The sequence below is a fragment of the Muscardinus avellanarius genome (genome assembly GCF_963383645.1).
Source record: "Muscardinus avellanarius genome assembly, chromosome: 14".
NCBI classification, from domain to species: domain Eukaryota; kingdom Metazoa; phylum Chordata; class Mammalia; order Rodentia; family Gliridae; genus Muscardinus; species Muscardinus avellanarius.
In genome coordinates this window covers 34,158,747-34,183,170 of record NC_137800.1, presented here as the reverse complement: position 1 = coordinate 34,183,170, position 24,424 = coordinate 34,158,747, and the positions used below count along the sequence as shown (strand labels likewise).

General features: G+C 39.2%; 1 protein-coding gene across 1 annotated transcript in view; it reads right to left on the bottom strand.

Moving 5' to 3' along the window:
- Positions 1-24,424, bottom strand: part of WWC2 (WW and C2 domain containing 2) — a gene marked incomplete at its 3' end in the record, with an annotated part of 227,871 nt that overhangs the window by 108,915 nt on the left and 94,532 nt on the right. Inside the window, exons 3-4 of the mRNA XM_080710126.1 lie at positions 5,230-5,433; positions 4,365-4,441 (exon numbers count right to left, since the gene is read on the bottom strand). Coding sequence (XP_080566252.1) covers positions 4,365-4,441; positions 5,230-5,433 — 281 coding nt within the window. The remainder of the gene's footprint in view (positions 1-4,364; positions 4,442-5,229; positions 5,434-24,424) is intronic.

Below are 24,424 nucleotides of genomic sequence, written 5' to 3'. Positions count from 1 at the left end.
CAAGCAATGGGGTCCAAGCTGGAGCTTCAGTCATCAGCATCATCACTGGAGTCTGAGTTGGCTGGCATCATAGGATCATCAATGAGTGAGAAGTCCCGTTCTGAGCTATCGTAGCCTTGAGATAAATCATCATCATCTTCATCCTCATCATCGTTGTCCTCCTCAGGTTGCAGTGGTGGCAACTGCAAGGCAGTACCAGAGGTGGTAGTCGCTGGTGAAGAGGGGTAGCCAGTGGCTCTCAAGCCTGGATGGTGATGGCGGTGATGGTGGTGGTGGTGGTGGTGATGAAGCATGGTGCTGGAGTCTACATGAGGGGATGATGCTGCACCACCCATCACAAATGGCATAATAAGCAAAGATGCAGAAGTGGCGCTGCTGTGACCCAGAGATGACACAGACTGTAGGCCACTACTGCTGTGTTGAAAGGTATTATGCAGAGACAGATACCCAGTGCCTCCACCCTGCATCAGGGCCATCATCTTAGAAAGGTCTGGCCGTGTCCTACAGGCCCACTTCTTGCTGCTTTCAGGTGCAATAGGCCCTGGCAAAACCCGGTTGAATACAGTTTCAACGTGGTGACCCTTTTTTCCATTCCTAGAGTTAGCTGTCTGTACTGGTTCCATTCCCAAACAGTTCAATTCTGCCTTATTATTTTTTTTACACCTCTGCCATTTCTGTTTTCTGCGTTCCTCCATATACTCTACTATCTTCTTCCTGTTCCCCTTCTTCTTATGAAACAGTGGATGTCCATCTCCCATTACTCCATTAGCCATCAATTTGTGCTTCTGGAATGTTAATTTTAATCCTTCCTCATCTTTGATCTGAACTGTAAACTCTTTCTTATCCATGCCTTGGTGAAGTTTGGTGAACTGGGCTGCTGCCATGGTGACTGCAGATGCTTCCTCCTCTGCCATGGAAGCTGCACTGCTGCTTCGTGGTGTGGGGACTGGAGAGTCACCATATTCTCCTGGGGTTAAAGAGGGACTGTCTAGTAAGTGGTTGCTGGGCCCCAGAATTCCTCCTGTTATCATTTCTTGGCTCCTGCGGCCAGAAGGCCATTTCCCTGAGAGTTTAGCCTGGCAGATGAGGTCAATACAGTTTATCAGGACATGATCCTTGGGCCACTCAGAGGCTCTTTGTCTTTCCTGCAGCAGCAGCAGCTCAGGAGTCATTTGTTCTCCTTCTTCATTTGGGAATCCATCTTGGGACATATTAAGGGATAGAAGATTCTCTTCATCATAGAGCTCAGCAGTTAGCTTCTCTTCCTTCTCATCCTCACTCTCATCAGTGCTGGAGCTGGAGCTGGATGAGGATGAGGAAGAAGAGGATGATGGTGACAGCTTGCTCAAGTCCAGTTCAGAGTCTGAATCATCCTCATCCTCCAGTTTGACTGGTGGAACACTCCGGGACACCAGAGGGTTAGTATCAGAGGGGTCTACTCGTAGTTCCTAGTCTTGGGTTGGTCGGCTCCTGGCCACCACCTCATGCTCTAGCTTTAAAGTCAGACTCTCCAGACTGGGGACCTGGGCAGCTGTCTCCTCAGGTGACTTTTCAACAGGAGCATCTGGGTGCAGGGGCAATGGTGAGGCAGTGCGTGAGACATACTGCTGGTGTAGCAGTGGAGTGGAGCAGCATGACAGGGATGTAGCTGGTGCTCCTGCCTGATGGTTCTGCATGTAATTCATACGGGCAGCCAGAAAAGAGAAGTCTGGGTCCTGCATGATGTTCCAGTCTGTTTGGATCACCCCATGACGGGCTGCCCCTTGTAGAAGCTCTCCATCATGACAAATAGGCTCCCACCACTTGGGCAATTCAGGACCTGGAGGCTGACACAATGCAAGCCGATCTTCTAAAAGGGGGTGGCATAAAACTTGTTCCCGTAAGCGCCAAAGCAACTCAATTTGGTAGAGAGTCCGTGAAGCCCTCTCCTCGGTGATGGGCTCAATGAATAGATTAGGGTCTGGAGGTTCATCTCCAGCGGCTGGGGGAAGGTGGCACACTTGACAGCACATGGCCACAAAGCCATGGAAGTACTTGGTAAGGCTTTCGTCTGTTTTTTTGTCCAGTCGAGCAAAGGTGCGGAAGCGATCCCAATGGAACTGCATAGCGTTGGGGTCATATTCCACACCAAAGGTAGACACTACCCGATAGAAATCAGTTTGTTCACGCCTTGTCCACCGTTGTTGTTTCTCCCGCCGTGCGATTTCTTTGAGCTTAAAGGCTGCTTCACAAGCAAGATAGCCTTTTCAACAAATGGTGCTGGTAAAACTGGCTATCCATTTGTAGATGCAAATTAAAACTACACTGAGATTACATCTAATCCCAATCAGAATGGCAAGCATATAGAAAACAATAAATGTTGGTGAGGATGTAAGGAAATAGGAACTCTTCTACCCTGTTAGTTCAGCTGCTAAAAACTGGAAATAGCCCGGCGTGGTGGAACACGCTTGTGATCCCCACACTCGGGAGGCTGAGACAGGAGGATCGAACAGGTTCAAAGCCAGCCTCAGCTACTTAGTGAGACTCTCAGCAACTTAGTGACATCCTGTTTCCAAATAAAATATAAAATAAGTCTGGGAGTATACCCTGGCGGTAGAAAGCCTCTGGGTTCCACCCCCAGTACCACCACCAAAAAAAAAAAAAAAAAAAACAACTGGGAATGGATACATTTAAATGATCTGACCATACCACTACTGGGTTTCCTTTTTCCAAAGGGGTTGAAATCAGAGAACTACAATAATATATGCATAACCATGTTTACAACAGCACAATTCACAACAGTCAAATTATAGAACCAACCTAGGTATCCATCAATGGATTAAGGAATTACAGAACTATGGGAAATACTAACAAGGGAATTTTACTCAGCAATAAAGAACAAAATTATGCCATTTGCAAGAAGATGGAAGGACTTGAAGAACATTTTGTTAAGTGATATTAGCCAATCACAGAAAGTGAAGGGTCATATGTTTTCTCTAATATGCACAAGCCAGGGAGTATCTGGGATACCAGAAGGACTCCAAATAATGGAGGAGAAACCTGATTGGAGACAGGGAGGAAGGGTAGAGGAGGAGGAAGATTGAGATTCATTAATGGAAATACTACCATCGACGATGTGTATACATGTGACTATATCATTGTCAGCCTGGATACTTTGGTATTGGGCAAGAGGGAAATGGGGAGGCATGGGGGGTGAGGGGGTCCAAGTACTGTGTACATGTATGTCATTGTCAACATGATTTGCATTATGATGTGAAACTATAATGTACCAGTAAATTTTAAAAAAATCAACTGCCTCTAAATATGAAGATTTTTTTTTTCTGAAAAAAAAAAAAAAAGAAAGAAAGAAGGGTCAGGGGTCCAGTTCAGAGGTAGAATGAGCCTGGGTTCAACACTCAATACCAAAAAGGAAAGAAAAAAAACAAGAATTTACGGTTTATGTGAGATAGAATGCTCTATATAGCAGTAAAAATGGATATATATGAATCAACATTCTTAAGTTTTACAAATTTCAAAGTAAGCAAGAAATTAGCAGATTAATGAGTACTGGTTTTAGGGAGATGAAGATGCTGAACAATGATGATGAGGGAAGATAAGGAAGCTTTTGCAGTCATAGTAATAATCTATTTTATGCCTTTGGTATTGGTTACATAAGTTAATTTGTTTGGGAAACAACCTTCATGGTCCCCAAAATCAAGGATAAACAAATTGTGGCTTAAAAGCAGTTTGATCAAAATGACATAGAGCAAAGACCAAGAAAATATTCTGTATAAGGAATTATGAGGAACTAATACCATTTAACATAAAAAAGAAATGACATAAGCTGGGTGTGGTAGCGCACGCTTGTAATCCCCGCACTTGGGAGGCGGAGACAGGAGGATCGCGCAGGTTTGAAGTCAGCCACGCTGGCTTAGGAGACCCTGTTTCCAAATAAAAATATAAAAATAGGTCTGGGAGTATAACCTGGAAGTAGAAGGGCTTCCAGGAACCCCAGTACCACCAAAAATAAACAAACAAACAAATAAATAAAACAAAAAGAAATGACATGGTCACACAAGTTGTAGTCATCTTTAAGTAATAGGTTGCCTCATGAAAAACAACTTAGCTATGAAGGACAAAACTCAGCACAACAGGGAAAGTAAGTTATCAAGACTCAAATTTTACTTCAATATTCTAATTGCTAATAACAAAACCCAATAATAGAATACACATTCCCAATCCCAGACACTGAACTTGTTCAAACAAAGTGAAAGGGATCACCCATTAGTAATAAATGGAGATGGGAGATGACCACTAAAGTCTACCCATGGCCTCCAGATTCTACACATATATTCAACATACACCCACAATAAAAACAGTCTTACCCTTAATCGAGTAGTGGAGATCTCAGCTTTTAAAATATCAGGATCATATTTAGTACTGGATGAAGATCCCGAGAAAACTTTTAAAAGAGAAAAAATAAAGATTAATTATTTTGAAGCTGTATAACTAGTTCTCAGTTTAAAATTTACTGACTCTAAAAAAGAAGATGTAGGTTTTTCTATGGTTACTTACTTTCTTTTTGCAATTCCCAGACACCTAAATATAAAAGTAATTTTCAAACTTCTATAATTTTTTTAAAACTCAAGAAAGAAGATTATAAATTAATTTCTCCTAGATTTAATACATACTATATCCTTAGAGGATTATATTGCAGGTACACTTATCAGGGCTTTGCATTATATAGGAACTTAGAATTTAAATACAACTTCTGAGCCCATCATAACTGTTTATTTAAGCATGGTCATCTCCAGCTTATCAATGTGTCAGATGAAAGAGAAGTAAATCAAATGAGGGGAAGGGGTAGAAACTTTTCTAACTAATAGTTCCAGTTTCCTCCCACTAAAAATATTGTATAAGAACAGCAAAAAGTGCCAAATGACTTGCCTCATTCTGAAAAAGTAAAAATTAATACATCAATAAATAAATGAATAAAAAGAATTTATGAGAGACAAAACCAAAAACAGAATGTATGCATGATCCCTAAATGGGTACTTTTATCTGGATTGGAGAATAAGGAATTTTATTGAGAAGTCTGTAAGGTTCCCTCACCTCTTATGGCTTAGAGAAATTCTTCTTGCCTAGGAAGGAAAAGCGCTCAAAATTAAACTTCACAGAAGTGCAAGTGGACTTCTATTATCTACAATTCCATCTCCATTTCTAAAACCTAAACAGCCACACTGTACTTACGGCTTGTGCGAGAACTCGACTTTTCCTTATAGGCATCATTCAATCGTACATATTCATCGAGGGCCAAAGCCAGTCTTTGCTCCTTCACGTGGTACAGCTCTTTCTGTGTCCTGAGTGCATCCTGAGCCACTGAGAGATAGTCCTTGAGCATTTTCTCTTGTTCCCCTCGCCATTGTTTTCTTGGATCTTCGATCTGCGTGGTTTCTAAAAGTATATTAGGTGGGTTTTATTTTGTTTTATAATGAACTATGCCTTGTGGATTATTTATGCTTGAGGGACTAGCTACTTTTAATTCTTGTATCCTCTAAAGATTTTATTAGCATTTCTGGAGTGACTTCTTCAAAATTTTGATACAGTTTGTGCTTTATTTTTCCCAGTCCCCCCTCCTCACCCTTCATTTTCAGGGCCCTGTCAACAGTACATTCTTACTATAAATGCATCATACAGGTGTTACCAGATCCTTTTTTTTTTTTTTGGCAATACTGAGGATGGAACCCAGGGGCACTGTACCTCCAAGCTATACTTCCAGCCCTATTTTTTAGTCTTAGTTATTTTGAAAGAGGGTCTCACTGAGTTGTGAAGGGCCTCTCTAAGTAGCTGAGGCTGTCTGCGATCTGCGATCCTCCAGTCTCTGCCTCCCAAATCCTGGAATTACAAGTGTGCGCCAACTCGCCTGGCTCAGATCCAACTTTTGATTTTCTGGCTCTCCACTGCCTACATAATAAAAGCCAAGCAATTTATTCCAGTACCCAACCTACTTCCCATGGCCCATGCTCCCATTCACTTAACATAGGGCTCCTGCACCACTGCCCTCTATTTCAGCACCATGCCAGGTCAGGTTCACAGACTACCAGGAGCCCATGAACTGTTTCCTGCCCACCACAATAAGGATGAGGATCAAGCATAAACATTTTGAAATCTTAATAGCAATTTTATTCAGTTATTCTCTAGCTGTTTAACAATACTGGGGCTTGCATTTCTTTGTGTTTTTTATTTTCCTACTAATTCATTTTTATTATATTTTACCAAAACACCAGTCTATCCATGGTAGATTAGAAATTAAAAACAAAAATATCTCTCTCTCTCCTCTCTCTCTCTCTCTCTCTCTCTCTCTCTCTCTCTCTCTCTCTCACACACACACACACACACACACACACACACACACACACACACACAAACAGTTCCCGGTTTAAGGAGAATGCTCTAGTCTAAGCATTGACTCTGCTCTTTTGCACACTTGAATCATCTAGAGACCCATAAGAAATTCCTAGATCAGTTAGAATCCCTATGGGTGGAAATCAGGCTCTCGTAGTTCAAATGTTCTTCAGGTGACACTCATGAGCAGCCAAGTCAGAGACCCAGTGCTCTGCTCACACACTGCCTCCTCCATGAAGTCCCCAGGGCCCCTCAATTACCAGTCAGCCCCTTATATGGGGTTCTTCTCAGCATATTATGGTCATTGAATAAGGTTAAAACTCATTCTTCATCATGTGAGAAAGCTGTAGTTGAAGCTACCAATCACACAAAAAAAAGAAAACTGAAGAATACAGATCATAATAACTGTTTTATTTCATAATAGACAAATTATTTGTTTGTAACCTGTTGGGCCAAGGAGCTGGAGTACACTGGTATCTAGCACTGGGATAGAAATGAGCAGTGTTTGTGAATCTACAAGAAAGCAAGTACAGTTTGGTAAAGGGACTTCCCAATGTCTACGGACATGTGTTAAACCCCATCTTGTGAAAGTTAGGGTGACAGCTATCTCTGGCAGAGGAAGGACTCTGACTAGGAAGAGAACATGAAGGATTTGTGGGTGCCAATCATCTTCTATTTCTTTCACCTGTCACACCTAAATGGTTGTTCACTCCAAATTGTTCAACTTACATATTTTAATCTATATACTTTTCTGATGTTATACTCAATGAAAACAAGTGTTTTAAAATAAAAATAAAATAAAGGAATGAGATTACCAATGCTAATCTCAGTATACTGTATGGGGAAAGGGAGGGTGTGGGAAGGTAGATGGGAAAATTCACCAAGAGCTGAGTGCATGTATGTCACTAACCCTATGAACTACATTTGATGTTGTACTATAATACACCGATAAAAGTATTAAAAATGGTATCATAACTTAAAATTTTGACCCTAGCAGAATACTATGCCTGACTGTGCCAAACACCAAATATAAATTGTAGATAACCTGAGACAAATAAAAGGATGGCTTTAATATAGAAAATGCTTGGAGTTTGATACACAAAAGGCTACATAGAATAGAAACATGGTTGTTTTTTTTAAAAAGCACTGATGAGGGCATGGTACAGGAATAAGGACACTATCAATAACTATAAAACAGAATACAATGTATGAAACAATGTTTTTTAGATGTTAGATAAAAGGTAATGCAGGTCTGTGATCCCTGAAAGAAGAAAAATGAAGATTACCCCACGTTTCTGCCTTAAAGTCCTTTTTGGACAGTATAATTGGGAGTAATCCCAGCAGAGAAAAGAGGTCTTGCTGAGTTGTGAGGAGGCAGATTCAGGGAGGCCATACAGGTAGAATTTGTAGAGAGAGAATATAGGAGAAGTTCCAGAAATTAAGAAAGTTTCAGAAATTTGCAGAGGAGTTGTATTAAGTCTGTGGGTAAATACTAAGATGCACAAATATAGGGGGGTAATGAACAAGGCCATGCAAAGGTCAACAGGAACTCCATAAGGAGAAATTCCCAAACATACACAGGAAAGCACAATTATAAGCAGCCAGTGGAAAGAGGCCACAGTAAACTTTGATCTGGGGAATTCAGTGGAGACTGCTACAGGGTTACACCCTAGTAATGGTACTAACCAAGACATAGAGTAAAGTCTATGAACCTAACCTGGTGGCACATGCTAGTAATCCCAGCATTTGGGAGGCTGAGACAGGAGGATCATGGTTTGCAGACAGCCTCAGCTACTTAGTGAGGCCCTTTACAACTCAGTGAAACCATGTTTCAAAATAAAGAATATAAAATAGGGCTGGGGGTGTAGCTTGGAGTTAGAATACCCCTGGGTTCCATCCCTAGTACTGCAATAAATACATACATACATACATACATACATACATACATACATAAAAAACAAGCTTCTAAAGAATAAAATGGTTGTAACTTGATTGTCCAGCAAAGGGGAGGGGAGGGAAAGGGTAGAAAATAAAACTCTATTTTATTTGTTTATTTGTTTTTTGATGGTACTGGGGTTCCTGGAAACCCTTCTACCTCCGGGCTACACTCCCAGATACCTATTTTTTATATTTTTATTTGGAAACAGGGTCTCTTAAGCCAGCAAGGCTGGCTTCAAACCTGCATGATCCTCCTGTCTCCACTTCCCAAGTGCGGGGATTACAAGCGTGAGCCACCACACCTGGCTAAATCTCTATTTTAAAGTGGGAAAAAAACCCTAGTACCCAGGAATAACAACAAAAAATTATACCCTTTCCAACATCTACCAGAAAGTTACTAGATATGATAAAAAGGAAAAAAAAATAAGATCCATAGTTAGAAAAGTCAATCCATAGAAACATACTTGATCAGGTAGAGATGATAAAATAAAAATAATGTGGAATAAAACAACTATTACAGAAATAAACAGAGCCCAGAAATAAACCCACACATGTATTGTCAATTGTGCCAAAGCTTTGATTAGACAATTCACAAGTTAAATACTAACGGCCAGGAAGCAGGCAAAAAGAGGCTCAACATCATTAATCATCAGGGAAATGCAAGTTGAAACTGTGAATTGATACCACCACACATTACTGAAAATTGCTAAAATTTAAAAACTAGCAATGCCAAGTGACTGAACCTCTCATTCATGGCTACTGTGAATGTAAATGCTGTAATTGCTTTGGAAAACACTTTCAGCAATCTATTACTTGTCTAAGAGATATGAAAATATGTACCCACAAAAAGACCTGCACACAGATTTTCAGTAACAGATTTTTTAATAGACAAAATTTGTCCATTACAGGTCATAAAGTACCATCCAGGATGGTACTCATATCCTTGTGGGATCATAATATTGGGGTGGCAATAGAGGGATGCAAGAGTGAAAGAGGACTCACTCTTGAAAATAGAAATAGAAAAAAATAGATGTGTGTGTGTGTGTGTGTGTGTGTGTGTGTGTGTGTGTGTGTGTGTGTGTTACTGGGTATTGAACTCAGGGGTATTCTACCTCTAATTTATACCCCCACCACGTTTTCTTGAAACAGGGTGGCACCAGGTTGTGCGAGTCTCACTAAGTTGCTGAGGCTGGCCTCAAGCCTTCATCCTCCTATCTTAGCTTCCAAGTATTAGGATTACAGGTATGCACCACTACGCCTGGATAACAAATAGAAATTTATGGTTTTAAAATAACTGTAGATGGCTCCTGATAATCTTCACCTCCCAATATTCGCACCCCTGTAGTATAGGCTAGATTTAGTGTCTTGCTTCTAATGGTAGACATATAAGATTAGATTACAAAAGACTGTGCTGAGTGCTCACTCTCTCTTCCTGACTTTTTAGGTCTAATGAAGTGAGCTGCCATGTTTTAAGATGCCTCATGGAGAAATTCAAGTGGCAAGAAATGGCTGGCAGTGAGCAAGGAACTGAATCCTGACAACAACCGTATGGGTCAACAGGGAAGCAGATCCTTCCCCAGTCAAGCCTGAAGATGACTGCAACTTAGCTTAAGCTTACTCCTTGATAGCAGGCTTATAAGAGAACAAGCCAGAGGACGCAACTAAGCCTTGCCTGGATCCATGGCCCCCAGAGACAGTAAAAGGATAAACAGTATTATTTTAAATCACTAAGTTTTGGGATAATTTGTTATGATGAGACATATAACAAATAAACTAATCAAATAAAGATACAATACAAATTGAAAATGCGTATAAAAACTTGAAATGTTTTTAAATTATAATAGTTGTAGCAAGTATGTACTCTTAGTTCTCTCTCAGTATCTTTGGAAGTTTTGATTAATCATATTTCTGTCCATGTTGAGGAATGATACACTTTCAACAAAAAAATTTTTTTTTTTTTTTGCAGTACTGGAGATTGAACCCAGGACATTCTACCTCTGAGCTACATCCCCTGCCCTATTTTTTATTCTTTATTTTTGAAACAGGGTCTCACTGAGTTGCAAAGGGCCTCACTAAGTAGCTGAGGCTGTCTGCGAATTGCGATCCTCCTGTCTCAGCCTCCTGAATGCTGGGGTAATAAGCATGTACCACCGCTTCTGGCTAAAATATTTATTTACAGCTAAAAGGCCACAAAACACTGACGGCAACACTGACACTTAAATGAATAAAGTACAATAGTAATAATGATAACAATAACAAACGATCAGCATTTTGTGCAATAATAATCAGCATTCGTTTTGGATATATCAGCAGAAACACTCTAGTAGACTGGGTTAGCTGTATGTTACAGAAGATTCAGCAGGAAACATTTATATTTCTGAAATATTACACAATTCAAATATAAACTACAAGAGGGTTCCCAAAGGCACCTTAAAAAGAAGGCTTCATAAAACATGACTGTGCTTCATTTCCATCAATTTTATTTGCTGAATAGATTTGAAAAGAATATTTATTAAATGTAAATACTCAAAGAAAGTGTATTATACAAATATAGTGTTTTTTATTAAGACCTACTGGCCTTGAGAGATCACTATATTGTAATGCAATGTAATCTGTATGTTGTCTATTATATTAAAGAATATATTACATAGTATTAAAATATCACATCTCAAGGGAATTCACATTCCATCAGTTTTATAGACGTGGAATTTTACAGATGGGGAATACAAGAGCTTATCATGGGAGATAACATTAGATTCTTCATAGGAATTTTATTTTAGTCTATAATGCATATTACTATTCTTCCTGCTGTGCTCAGGAAAGATGAAAGAAATGAATTTGAGTAACTTTCTATTTCTTCCTTTTTATGAAGTATCTGCTGTATTTACTTGTTGACTGTTTATTACTTTTACAGACAATAGTTAAACATCTACTGTAAGCAATTAGGGGACATAAGATGTTCAGGCATTATTTCTCCATCTAAGAAACTTATAAAATATAGAAGAAATTGTGATTTAAAAAATGATTATACTTGGAATGAAGCCCTTCTGAGAGCATGGTTACAAGCCATGCCAATTTAGAGACCAAGGAGTTTCTTCTGGCTAAAAACATGTTATCATGAAGAGGTATCAATTAAATAGGGCTTTGAAAGATTAACAGATAAGAGGACACAGTCCTCGCCCCCACTTCTCCAGCAATCATTCACCATTCCCTCAGTCACTGGATCTCTTTCATGAGGTACTGATTTCTCTAGCTTCTGAAGGTCTCTGGCTTTACCTGTGTACGCCCTTCTTCCAGTAAGCTTTTCCTTCTCCACTCCTAAACCCTGCCTGGTGCCCTCTTTCTCCAAGCTCAGCTGACCCACTTGTCCTCAGGGTTATCAGGTGGAAACACTTGCTATGCCCTAGGGGGCAGCTTCATTCATCTACCCAAGCGTTGTCCCTTGTTCTACCAGTGCAAGAGTTATCCTTTCCATATTGTACTGTATGTTCTCACACCTCCTCCAACCCCACCCCACCCCATTAATAACTATGAAACTCATTTTGTAAGCAACAGTGTACCACAGAGGGTTTCTAAGAACACAAAGGATCTCAACTATCTAAGAAACATCTGACAAAAACAGGAGGTTCTTCTATCAAACGTTGATAAAATGGGGCAGAAATCTTGTGATGAAGTTATAAATGAAAAAAGCAATTCATAAAACACTAATATAAATATAATCCCACTTGAGGTGTTAAAAACTGCACAAAGATGTGCACGCACATGTGTATGTCGATGTGTATAAATGAAAAAGGCTAGAGGGATACACATCAAAAGATTCAAATATTTAGTTTAACTCTAGGTCATGTAAATACAGGTAATTTTTCTTTTTTATTTATCTACATTCTCTACTTTTCTCAGATGCACTATTGCTTTTATAAAATTGATATAAAAGCAAAAGAGAAAGGAACAAAAGACAGGTAATTAGAGTTTCAATTACAAAAATGGTAGTGGAAAGAGATAAAAGGAATAAATACACATTATTTTATAGATTAAAAAAATCAAGCTGGGCGTGGTAACACATGCTTGTAATCCCAGCATTTGGAAGGCTCAGACAGGAGGATTGCAGTCTGCAGCCAGCCTCAGCTAATTAGTGAAGCCCTCTGCAACTTAGTGAGACCCTGTTTCAAAATAAAGAATAAAAAATAGAGCAGGGGGTGTAGCTTGGAGGCTGAATGTCCCTGGGTTCCATCCTTGGTACCGCCACACACACACACACAAAAAAAATCATACAAAAATAAATGACAGAATGATTTTATAAACAAAAATGAATGACAGGAGGATTCTAATTTTTTTCAATTTAGTACCCAGAAGAGCTATAATCTTTAAAAAATAATAATAAAATCAAAGGGAAAGCTAAGAAATCCTAGTTGGTGCTTTTTTTTTAAGTAGTTTTGAAGGCAAAATTCAGAAATGTCTTATCACTCAGAAAGTTTGACAAAAGATTAAGATAATTTGAGGCTGAAATATAAACAGGAGAATGATTTGCATAGTAACTGCAAAAGAAAATACTATTGAAGACAAAGGAAAGCATGCTGAGGGACAGGGTTAAGTCACACCTTTGGGAAATGGCAAAATTTAAGGACCATCAAAAGAAAAATGAGTCAAATGAGGAGAGAAAGGAGCAAAAGTCTGAAGTAACAGGTTCAAAAACAAAGGCACAACCATCTATCTCTATCTAGGTAGAAGAAAAGGATGCTGGAGAAGTACCTAAATTTGAGAAATAAATGGAATATGTAAGTTATCACATTTTCAGAAGTTAATATCACTACCACAATATTGGATTTTACTTGGGTATCTAAATGTTTTATCAAATATCTGAAATTTTTTATTTGCCTAAAAAATTTAAAGGCTAAAATAAGATAGAGATGCAATGCAAGGGTCCAAAATTTATTTCTGTCTAAATGAAAGAAGTCCATATAAAACATTATAAACACTTGAGAAAATTTCATCTAATCTCAGCATAATATGTATGGCTTCAAAGCTAATAGAGAGGAGTTTGCATCAAAGTAATATGGAGTAAGCACATAACATCCCACCTCTTCCACTGATTATAACAAGGAATCATAGAACACAGAAGACAATCAAAGGGAGACTCTAAAAAGTAAGAGCAAGGAGGAGTGGGAAGGAAATCAAAACAACCATATTTCAGTGAGCTCTCTATTTCTTCTGTTTTATGCCTCTAATATCTCTCACATCAGACTGCAAATGGGCTCAGACAGAAAAAGAAACCCAAAACAAACCCACTTTCTTGTCACAGGGTAGGAAAGGAAGGCATTTTTGCAGGACAAAGTTCTCTTGACAATCCCAGAAATGCCAGGCAACAGTGGCAGTACCAACACACTTCGGGTTCATTTCCTCCCTCTCTGTCCTGGGATATATGCATTCACAAAAGTATTAAGTAAAGCAAGAAGGCTTTAGCATTGGTTTACTAGGCAGAAAGATGACACAGAAGGCAGAGTTGAGAAAGGGAGCCTCTAAATCTGTGTATGTGCTTTCCCCTGAACTTACTGATAAACATCACAAAGAATTTAAGAATTCAACAACACTGCAGACAACCAAACAGGTCACTGCTGGGTGATGGAAAAGCAATGCAGACCAAAACAGTGTGTCAAGACCTTCAAAATCAAACTGACCTTAGAACAAGAGCCCACAGAAGATAAGAGAAATTGCCACCTATACCTAATCAGATCAAATGCCTACCAAAATAAATAAATAGAGTATACACTTTCCAAAAGTTTTAAGTGTGGCCAGAGTCTTGTAACAGAATATTTAAGAGGCCCATGATACTATCCAAAATTACATGACATATACAGAATCAAGAAAACTAAAAGAATCTTCAAGGTCAAAGGCAATCAACTTAAGTCAAGCCCGAGATAACACAGACATTATAATAATCAGATATTAGATCAATTATTACAACCATGCTCTACCATGAAGTAAGGCAAATGCTATAAAATGAATTGAAAGTTATTCTTAGCAAAGAGATAAAAGTTGTTTTTAGAATTTAGTAAATATTTTAGAGTGGAAAAGTATAGAAAAAAACTTTCCTAAAGGAGTTCAATAATAGAATTAAGAAAACATAGGAAGGAACTACTTGACAGAACAAAATGGTATCTCTAAATGAAGATAAGAAAATCAGTGTCTATATCCTATAATCAACAATGTCTCATTTAAAGTAAAACGTTACTAGACATTTAGAGAAACATGAATCTGTTACCAAGATTAAGAGAAAAATAATAATTATATAAAGGTCCCCAAATAACTTAAAAGTTGGAAATAAAAGCCCGGCGTGGTGGTGCACACTTGTAATCCCCGTGCTTGGGAGGCGGAGACAGGAGGACCGTGCAGGTTTGAAGCCAGCTGCGCTGGCTTAAAAGAGAACCTGTTTCCAAATAAAAAGTATAAAAAAATAGGTCTAGGAGTGTAGCCCGGAGGTAGAAGGGCTTCCACAAACCCCAGTATCACCAAAAAAAAGTTGGAAATAATAAGCAAGAACTTTAAAAATGACAAATATGAGTTGGACATGGTAGCTTATGCTTGCAATCCCAGTACCTGGGAGGCTGACAGCAACTTAGTGAGGCCCTTCACAACTTAGACTCTGTTTCAAAATAAAGATTAAATTAGAGCTAAAGGTATAGTTCAAATGTAGAATACTCCTGGGTTCCATTCCCAGTAACACACACACACACACACACACACACACACACACACACACTCACACACACACGAAAGAATCTCCAGGAAACCACAGATATAACAGCTAAAAAGTCAGGAAGATATTTGAAAACTGCAAAATTAGAAAATAACTGGAAATCATATGATTAAAAAATAACATCTAAAATTAAATTTTTGTTAGATGGAAAAAGACTTAAAAATTGCAAAGTTAACATTTGGAAATAGGCACTGAGCTTTCACCAAGATTAATCATATTCTGGGGCAGAAAAAAAATCTGACAATATATTTGGAGAAAAAAGTGACAGATCAATATTCCTCCCCAACTAGACACAAAAATTTCAACTAAATATCAGCTAACTAAATCCAAAAAGAAGGGCTAACTACAAAGGAGAAAAAGAATTTCTCCTGTGACAGAAATTTTTTTATCTTGAATGAGGCAATAGAGTAATTAATTAATTTGGCTACATGTTTTTTAAAAACTATTTAAAATTGATTCCCCCCAAATAAAAAATAATTAAAATATCCAATGAAAAATCAAAATATAAATTATATTCTGAAAACCAGGCAACTCAGTTGAGAGAGAAACTGAAGAAAATGCAAATAAATGGTATTTTATACAATGCTTATAAGTATGTCATAATGGCTATTCTTTCCAAATTGTCTATAGATACTATAGAAACTTATAACAGGCTCCCCCCCCCCCCCGCAGGTCTGGGGATGGAACCCAGAGGCATTTGAGATAAACCCCCTGCCCAATTTTTTTATTCTTTATTTTAAAACAGGGTCTCACTAAGTTGTGGAGGGCCTAAGTAGCTGAGGCTGTCCGCAAACCAGGATCCTCTGGTCTCAGCCTCCCGAATGCTGGGATTACAAGCATGCGCCACCATGCCCGGCTTATAACAGGCTCTTTTGAAGAAGCTAACACACTGATTCTAAAATGAATTCAACAATACACAAGACCTAAAATAACCAATGTAAACTGGAAAAAGAAAAATAAAATCCAAGGATTTATGCTACCTGACTTTACACTTTTCACAAAGTCACAATACTCAGACAGTACAGTCCTAGAATAAGGAGAAACAGTTAAATAGAATGGATAGAGAATCTATAAACATACATATACAGTTACATGATTTTAATCTATGCACTAAATAAGTTCAATGAGGAAATAAAAATCATATTAACAAATGGTTTTGAGCTGGGCATAGTGACACACGCCTATAATCCCAGCTACTCTAGAGGCTGCGGCAGGAGGACCAAAGCCAGCCTTGGCAATTTAGCAAGACCTTGTCTCAAAATAAAAATAAAGAAAAGGCTGGGGATATGGCTCAGTGGCAAAGCACCCCAATTCAATTCCTCCCAGTGGGGGGATGGTTCTGGAACAGCCTGAAATATATAAAAGAAAAACTTATCTTGGAAAAACATACTGCCCCCCCCTTTGTGGTATAGAGGATTGAATCCGGGACCTCACATACTGGACAAGTGCTCTACCACTGAGCTATATTCCTATCTCTTTTTATTTTATTTTGATACAGAGGTTTGCTTAGCAAAACTCTTCAGGCAAGCCTCCTGTCTCAGCCTCCTGAGTATCTAGGAGTACAGGTATGCAGTACCATGCCCAGCATAGATCTTGACCCTTACTGTACTTCATGCCAAATATTTCCTCATATTGGATCACATACCAATCATAAAAGCTGAAACTGAAAGGCTTTACAAGAGAATAACTTTACAACCTGGGAAGATTTCTTGGTCAGGACACACAAATACACAGAAAACATGTTCACTGAAGCATTATTCACAACAGCCAAGAGTTGGAAGCATCATAAATGTTTTCACCGGACAAATAGGTAAATAAAATACATTATAGACCTACAAGAGAACCATAAAAAAGCTCATCAATCTAGGTGTGGTGGCCGCACGTTTGTAATCCCAGTTACTTGGGAGGCTGAGACAGGAGGATCGGTTCTCAGCCAGCCTCAGTTATTTAGTGAGGCCCTCCACAACTTGGTGAGATCCTGTTTCAAAATAAAGAATAAAAAATAGGGCTGGGAGTGTAGCTCAGAGGTAGAATGTCCCTGGGTTCAATTCCTAGTACCACAAAAAAGGGGGTAAAAAAAGCTTATAGAACTTTACAAAAGAAGGAAAATCCTGGCTTATGGTACAATGTGGAAGAATCTTAACACAAATACTTATTTTTAATATGCTTTTGTTGGTGCATTATAGTCTCATATCATAATGTAAATCATGACAAATACTTATTTTTTAAAACAGACGAGGTTATCTAAAGTAGTCAAACTCTTAAAATAAGAAAGAATAGTGATTGCCAAGAGCAAAAAGGAGGAGGGAAAAGAGAGTTGTTTTCTCATAGGTAGAGAATTTATTTCTGCAAGCTATAAAACTTCTAGAGGTCTTTTACACAATAATACGCAATGAGTTAACACTAATGCACTGCATTCTTAGAAATGGTTAATGGATTGGAATGTAGCTCACTGGCAGAGTTCTTATCTAGCATGCACAAAGCCTTGGGTTTAATCCCCAGCAGTGCCCATGCACACACACACACATCTAAATAATTTTATACTTTTACCACAAATTTAAAGAGGATTTCTACAATGATGCTCATATCAGACTTTTCATAACAGAAAGACACGGGAAACAAATAAAACTGCAGATAGATTTTAAAAACTTCAGTTTTCCCATACAGTAGAATACTACTCAGCAATAAAAAGGAATATACTACCATATAAACAACATCATTGATGAATATGAACAAGGTCACTGCTATAGCTTTGTGAAGTGCCAAATTACCTTTATTAAGTTGGATTGTCTTTTTTAAAATCAATTTTCCAGGATTCTTATGTTCTGGCTATGGGTTCTTTGTCAAATACACTTACTTAAATACTACCCTTCGTTGCTATTGTTTGAAACAGTGGCAGACTACTTAAAAACATAAGAAGTGAAAGAATCCAATCCCCAAATTGAACACAGTCCTTTTATATTAAGAACTAAGATAGACAAAACTAACCTGTGGTAATAGAAATCTGACACTGTGTGCAGCAGGAGGAAGGAGCTGACTGGAAAGGGTAGAATAGAACTTACTGGGGTGATGAAACTATTCTGTATCTTTACTGGGGTAGGAGTTACAAAGAAATATTCATTTGTCAAAATTCACTACAAACACACAACATCTGTGAAGTTTCATGTATGCAAACAACACTTAGAAAACAAAAATAAGAAAAATTATGATACAATTCTGACTCCACCAACATGTGATTTCTTTCTGTAATAATATCAAAACCTTATATATGGTACCTCATAATTATCTTCTCGGTAGAGCAAACCTCTCCCATCAATGTCTATACTCATACACCACACATACTCACTAAAAGGTGAATACATGAGTGCTAACATTAAAAAAAAAACCTAAAATATGAGTAACTATCACTTTCAAGGTCAAATCTTTCTTCTAAATACCGCATAGTATTTCACAGAAATATGGCCAAACATTCCTTATTACATATTTTATCTAAATAAAGAGAAAATAATGCTGAAACTGTATAATGCAAAAACACAACATATGTGTGGGCCAGCTGTTATGAGAAGATAATACCATTTGCTCCCTAAATTACTTCACAGGAATGTCTTGAAGATTAATGAGATGATGGATCCGATCCTTTTCGGTGAATAAACTACTTGCTGCGGGTAATTTGGATATTTTAGGGCATAGTAAATCTATCAGGCCACTAGGTTACAATTACTACACTAAAGCAAAGTGGTAGACTTAAAAAATTACATTCTGATAATCAAGTTTTTATATATTCAGAATGGTTCTTTCTGAAGCATAATTTATATTTGAAATATACTTTAATTCCTTTTTTTTTTTTTGCGGGTCTGGGGGTAGAACCCAGGGCATTTGACTTCCGAGCTACACCCCCTGCCCTATTTTTTATTCTTTATTTTGAAACCGGGTCTCAATGAGTTGCAGAGAGCCTCTCTAAGTAACTGAGGCAGTTCGTGAACCGTGATCCTCCAGTCTCAGCCCCCCAAATGCTGGGATTACAAGCGTGCACAACCACACTCGGCTCCTTTTATTTTTTTAAAAAAGCTTTTATTCTGAATTAAACAATAAGCTATTTCTTCCTTTTAAGAGTGTGTGTGTGTGTGTGTGTGTGTGTGTGTGTGTTAATGAGGATTAAACCAAAGGGCATTCTGTATCTTAGCTACACCTCCAACCTATTTTGACTTTTATTTTTTGAAACAGGGTCACTAAGTTACAGAGGGCCTCATTCTCTTGTCTCAGCCTCCCAAATACTGGAATTACAGGCATGTGCCACCATACCTGTCCCTGGTAACATCTGAGAGTTAATCATTAAAGTAGGCACCCAAGGAAATAAAAGATGCAGTCACTGTCCTCAAGAAGCTCACAATTTAGTGAGAAAAATATACAAATAATTAAAATGCAATATAAATAGGCTTTTTTTTTTGGCAGTACTGGGGTTGGAACCCAGGGGTATTCTACTTCTGAGCTACCCCCAACCCAGCCCTATACATATATATTTTTTAGTCTTTTTATTTTTTTGAAACAGGGGCTTACTGAGTTGCAAAAGGCCTCACTAAGTAGCTGAGGCTGTCCGCGAATCATGATCCTCCATTCTCTGCCTCCCAAGCACTGGGATTACAAGCGTGTGCCATCATCATGCTCAGCCATAAATAGGCTTTTTTTTTTTTTTTTGGTGGTGGTGGTAGTGGGGTTCCTGGAAACCCTTCTACCTCTGGGATACACTCCCAGACCTATTTTATACTTTTTATTTGGAAACAGGGTTTCTTAAGCCAGCGTGGCTGACTTTGTACCTGCACGATCCTCCTGTCTCCGCCTCCCAAACACGGGGATTACAAGGTGCGCCACCACGTCCGGCTCATAAATAGGCTTTTAAAAAATGGCCAGGCATGCTTTTAAAAAATGGCCGAGTGTGCTTTTAAAAAATGGCCGGGCGTGGTGGCGCACCTTGTAATCCCCGTGCTAGGGAGGCGGAGACAGGAGGATCGCGCAGGTTCGAAGCCAGGCGTGCGTGCTGGCTTAGGAGACCCTGTTTCTAAATAAAAATATAAAATAGGTCTGGGGGTGTAGTCCAGAGGTAGAAGGGCTTCCAGAAACCCCAGTACCACCAAAAAAAAAAAAAATGTTTTCCCTTGTTTAATGATACTTTTAAAAATGTAACATCAAGTACCATTAATAAACAAGCTTTTAAAAATTTCCTATGTAGCTGATATTACATAAATGTCCACACCAGGCACCTAATCACTTAATCCAGGAGTGGGGTGGGGACCTGTGAGGTCTGGGGATGGATGGCTGGGCAGGCCTTTGAGAAGCAAGAGCACTGAATAGACCAACCCCAGAAGTGTGTGGAAGTTGGTCAAAAGGGAAGGCCTGTGGGCTAGGCAAAATTCTGGCGTTAGACCAACAGCTCCAAAAGAAAAAAAATAATAAGGCAGAAAACCAAGGAAGCTAGATCCTTCTGCCAGGCAGAGTAGGAGAGGAAAATAGAGTTTGTGAAGAAGGTTGGGAGGGAACCTACAGTAAGGAATCAAATATATGCCATATGGAACTCTGGGAAGTCTTAGGGACAAATCTGGCAGCCAGTAGCCTGAAGGAAGCAACTGAAGTTATCACTCAAGAAGATATGTAGGAGGCAAACAGCAGACTACTAGAGAGGTCCTGATGCAGGTACGGGTAAATAAGGGGCAGGAGAGAGAGAAACCTTGACAGAGCAGTCAGAGAGTGAAGAAGAAATCCCAATAGAAAGTGTCATAAAATCCAAAGGAGTAAAGAGCAGGAAGGAACAACCCACAGTTACAAGCAAGAGACATGACAGTATTGTATGGCTTTGATCATTTGCAGGTCTCAGGGAACCTTGACAAGAGTGGCTTCTGTGCGATGATGGGGAACAACGAAGTAAAATCCATGCCAACTGTGGCTTCCAGGAAGTGTGGCTTGTGAAGGGAAGAGAGAGGACCATAGCTGGTAAGTGATTTGGGTTAGAGGCTCATTTTGAAGGAGTGGAGAGAAATTTACTGTTGCTTGTAAATTTTCAGTTGGGGTTTAATTTCACTTTAGCAGTTTCCAGGATTTATAGATTAAGACAACAGTCTCACTAAAAATGGTGGGAGACAATTTTAAAGCCAGGAAGCAACTGGTAAAGATATCACACAGGAGAGAAGGGTAAGATGGAAAAGTGTTTGGGAGCTATCTGCAGGGTTGAGGGCAGGAGGTAGGGGTCCAGAAGAATACTTCTACTGAGAAGAGAAAGGCCTGCAGGTGGACTTAGGTAACAAAGGGAATGCAGTTGGTGGGAGGGAAGCTGAGAGACTTTGTGTTCTCATTTTGGCATCCTGAGAGCGTATTTCTGTTGAGCCAGTATGGCTAGGTTGGCCTCTGGTTTCCGAAATATTACTTTCAAGGAAGAAAATTAAATTTTATCTATCTAAGTACAAAAGTGTGAGTGAAATACTTATGCATCTCAAATATTCCACTGAACTCTTTGTTTACAATGACAGAATCACAACAGGTTTTAAATGAACTCAAATATTATCAAAATTAGTCCCTCCCACTCTTTAAGAGATTGTGACATTTGGTTTTCCTTTACCTATGATAAGCAATAAACCTATTATATATTGTTTTATTGGAAACACAAAATTAAAAGCTAACTTTAAAGAAACCACAATTCTAACAGGTTCAAGCCCTATATTCAATCCTGGACACCACAAACACACACACACACACACACACACACACACACACACACACACACACAACTTCATTAAATTTTTAGAAATTTTCAGGAAGAAAATTTTTTCTCTACAAAAAAAGTCATTTCTTTTAGTAAAATAAAAGAGATTAAGGCAATAATTTGTTGAAATTACTATTTGTATTTATGTCAAAATAATGTGTGTGTATGGTGTACTATTACTTATTACACAGATGTTTCACAACTCATTACTTATTGTATGTGTGTGGGTTTCTTTTTTTTCTTTTTTGGAGGTCTGGGGATGGAACCCAGAGGCATTTGATCTCCGAGCTACACCCCCTGCCCTATTTTTTATTCTTTAATTTTTTTTGAAACAGGGTCTCACTAAGTTGCAGAGAGCCTCACTGAGTAGCTGAGGCTGTCCGCAAACCACGCTAAGTGCGGGCCACCATGCCCGGCCTGTATGTGTTCTTTGAAGAACTAAGTCAATACTTCCAAGTGCTTTCCACTCCTCCATTTCACTTCACCTCTCTGGAAGAAATCAATGCTGTTCCTATAGCTGTTGTTTCTCAAAAAATATATCATCTATCTGCACAAGGGCAGGAGCAAGCCATCACCAACAAATATTGAATAAGACCTTTTTGTGGTATTATTCCTAAAGATATTAGAGAGCATTGCTTTTAATTTTTTTTTTTTTTTTTTTTTTTTTGGCAGTACTGGGGATGGAACCCAGTGACATTCTACCTCTGAGCTACACCCCCAGCTCTATTTTTTTTATTCTTTATTTTGAAACAGGGTCTCACTAAGTTGCGTAGGGCCTCACTACGTAGCTGAGGCTGGCCACGAACCTACAATCCTACTGTCTCAGCCTCCCAAGTACTGGGATTACAAGCGTGCGCCACCACGCCTGGTTCAGTACTGGGGATTGAACCCAGGAAAATTCCACCTCCAAGCTACACCCTCAGCCATGTCTTTTATTCTTTATTTTGAAACAGTATTTCACTACGTTGCAGAGAGCCTAAATTAGCTGAGGTTGGCCTCACACCTGTAGTCCTCTTGCCTCAGCCTCCCAACTACTACATTTACAAATGTGTACCACTATGCTCAGTTAAAACTTTTAATATAAGAACAGATTTAAGCCAGGTATGGTGGCACCCACTTGTAATCTCAGCATTTGGGAGGCTGACAGGAAGATCTTGGTTCTTGAACAGCCTCAGCTACTTAGTAAGGCGCTTTGCAACTCAGTGAGACACTGTTTCAAAAAATAAGAAATAAAAAATGGGGCTGTTGGTATAGCTCAGAGGTGGAATACTTCTAGGTTCCCTCCACAATACCTCAGAAAGAACAGATTTAAAAGAAACAAAACAAAAAATAAATTCATTACGTATTCCACAAAAAAAAAATAAAAATAATCATTCTTAAGTGATTCACTGTGATTATTGTATACTACCATCCAAATAAATTTTTAAAAGCTGGATAGAGGGAGACTTCCGGGAAGATGGCGACCGAGAAAAGCGGGGCTTAAGAGCCCCGCTAACAACAAATCTCCATTACCACAAAATCAGCGCCTTTCAAAGCCAGAAAACAACATCACCAGAGAAACAAAAAAAAATCACCAGGCTCCAGAGAGAAAGCGGACTGAGAACAGAGCCACAGAGGAGATCCTCACGCCCTAGGACGCGGCTTCATGCCTGAGGACGCGGCAGCAGCGCCATACTGCCGGCAGCACAGGTGAATTCACGGGACGGCCACAGCAAGCCGAGGGGAGCCACTGCGGAACAGCCACGCGGGATTTCTCCGTGCAGAGAGCATCTAAAGCTCCCAGTGGCTGAGCTCAGCACACGCTGCAGGGATTCAGAGTGGAAATCAAAACCAAGAAAAAAAACGCCAGCCCCATAGCCGAGGGCGTAGCAGCGGCGCCATATTGCCACCGGCGGCAGCAGCACCGAATTCACTGAATTCAGTACAGCTACATCTGCGTACTCAAGAACAGTGAGTCAAATTGCGGGCCACAGAGGAGAAATCCCAGTACTGTACTCACTGGGACTTGACCCAGTGGGAGAGGGGCGGTGGCAGTGATATCACACCATAGGAGAGCGTGCAACCTGGCACCCCCCACAGTCTAAAGCAGCCTCTATCAACTCTCTGGGTCGGAGACTCTGTGAAACAACCCAATAAAGGAGTAGTGGGGTCTGAGATACTACTGACTCGAGTTCCAGAGCACCTTAAGTGAAGTCATAGTGACCCAAGGGAAGAACCCAGAGAAGGCACAAACATCCGAAATCATGGGAAAGAGGAATAATACTGGAGCAATGAATGCTCACAACCCCACAACATCAGAACCCGATAAAACAGAAAATCAGAGATTTCTAGAAGATCAAATCAGGAAAATAACTGTAGAAATAATAGAGGTGCTTCGAAAAGAACTCAGAGAGAGCCAAAAAGAGATAAAGGATGCAATTAATGAAGTAAAGGCCTCAATTCAAAGCACAAACAACCGATTAGAACACATGGAGAACAGAATCTCGCTCTTAGAAGATGATCAATCCAAAAATTAATGCATAGTTTCTAATCTAGAAAAAAATATCCGACAGCAGGAATCTGATATTGAAGAAATATGGGCCCATTTTAAGAGAGCT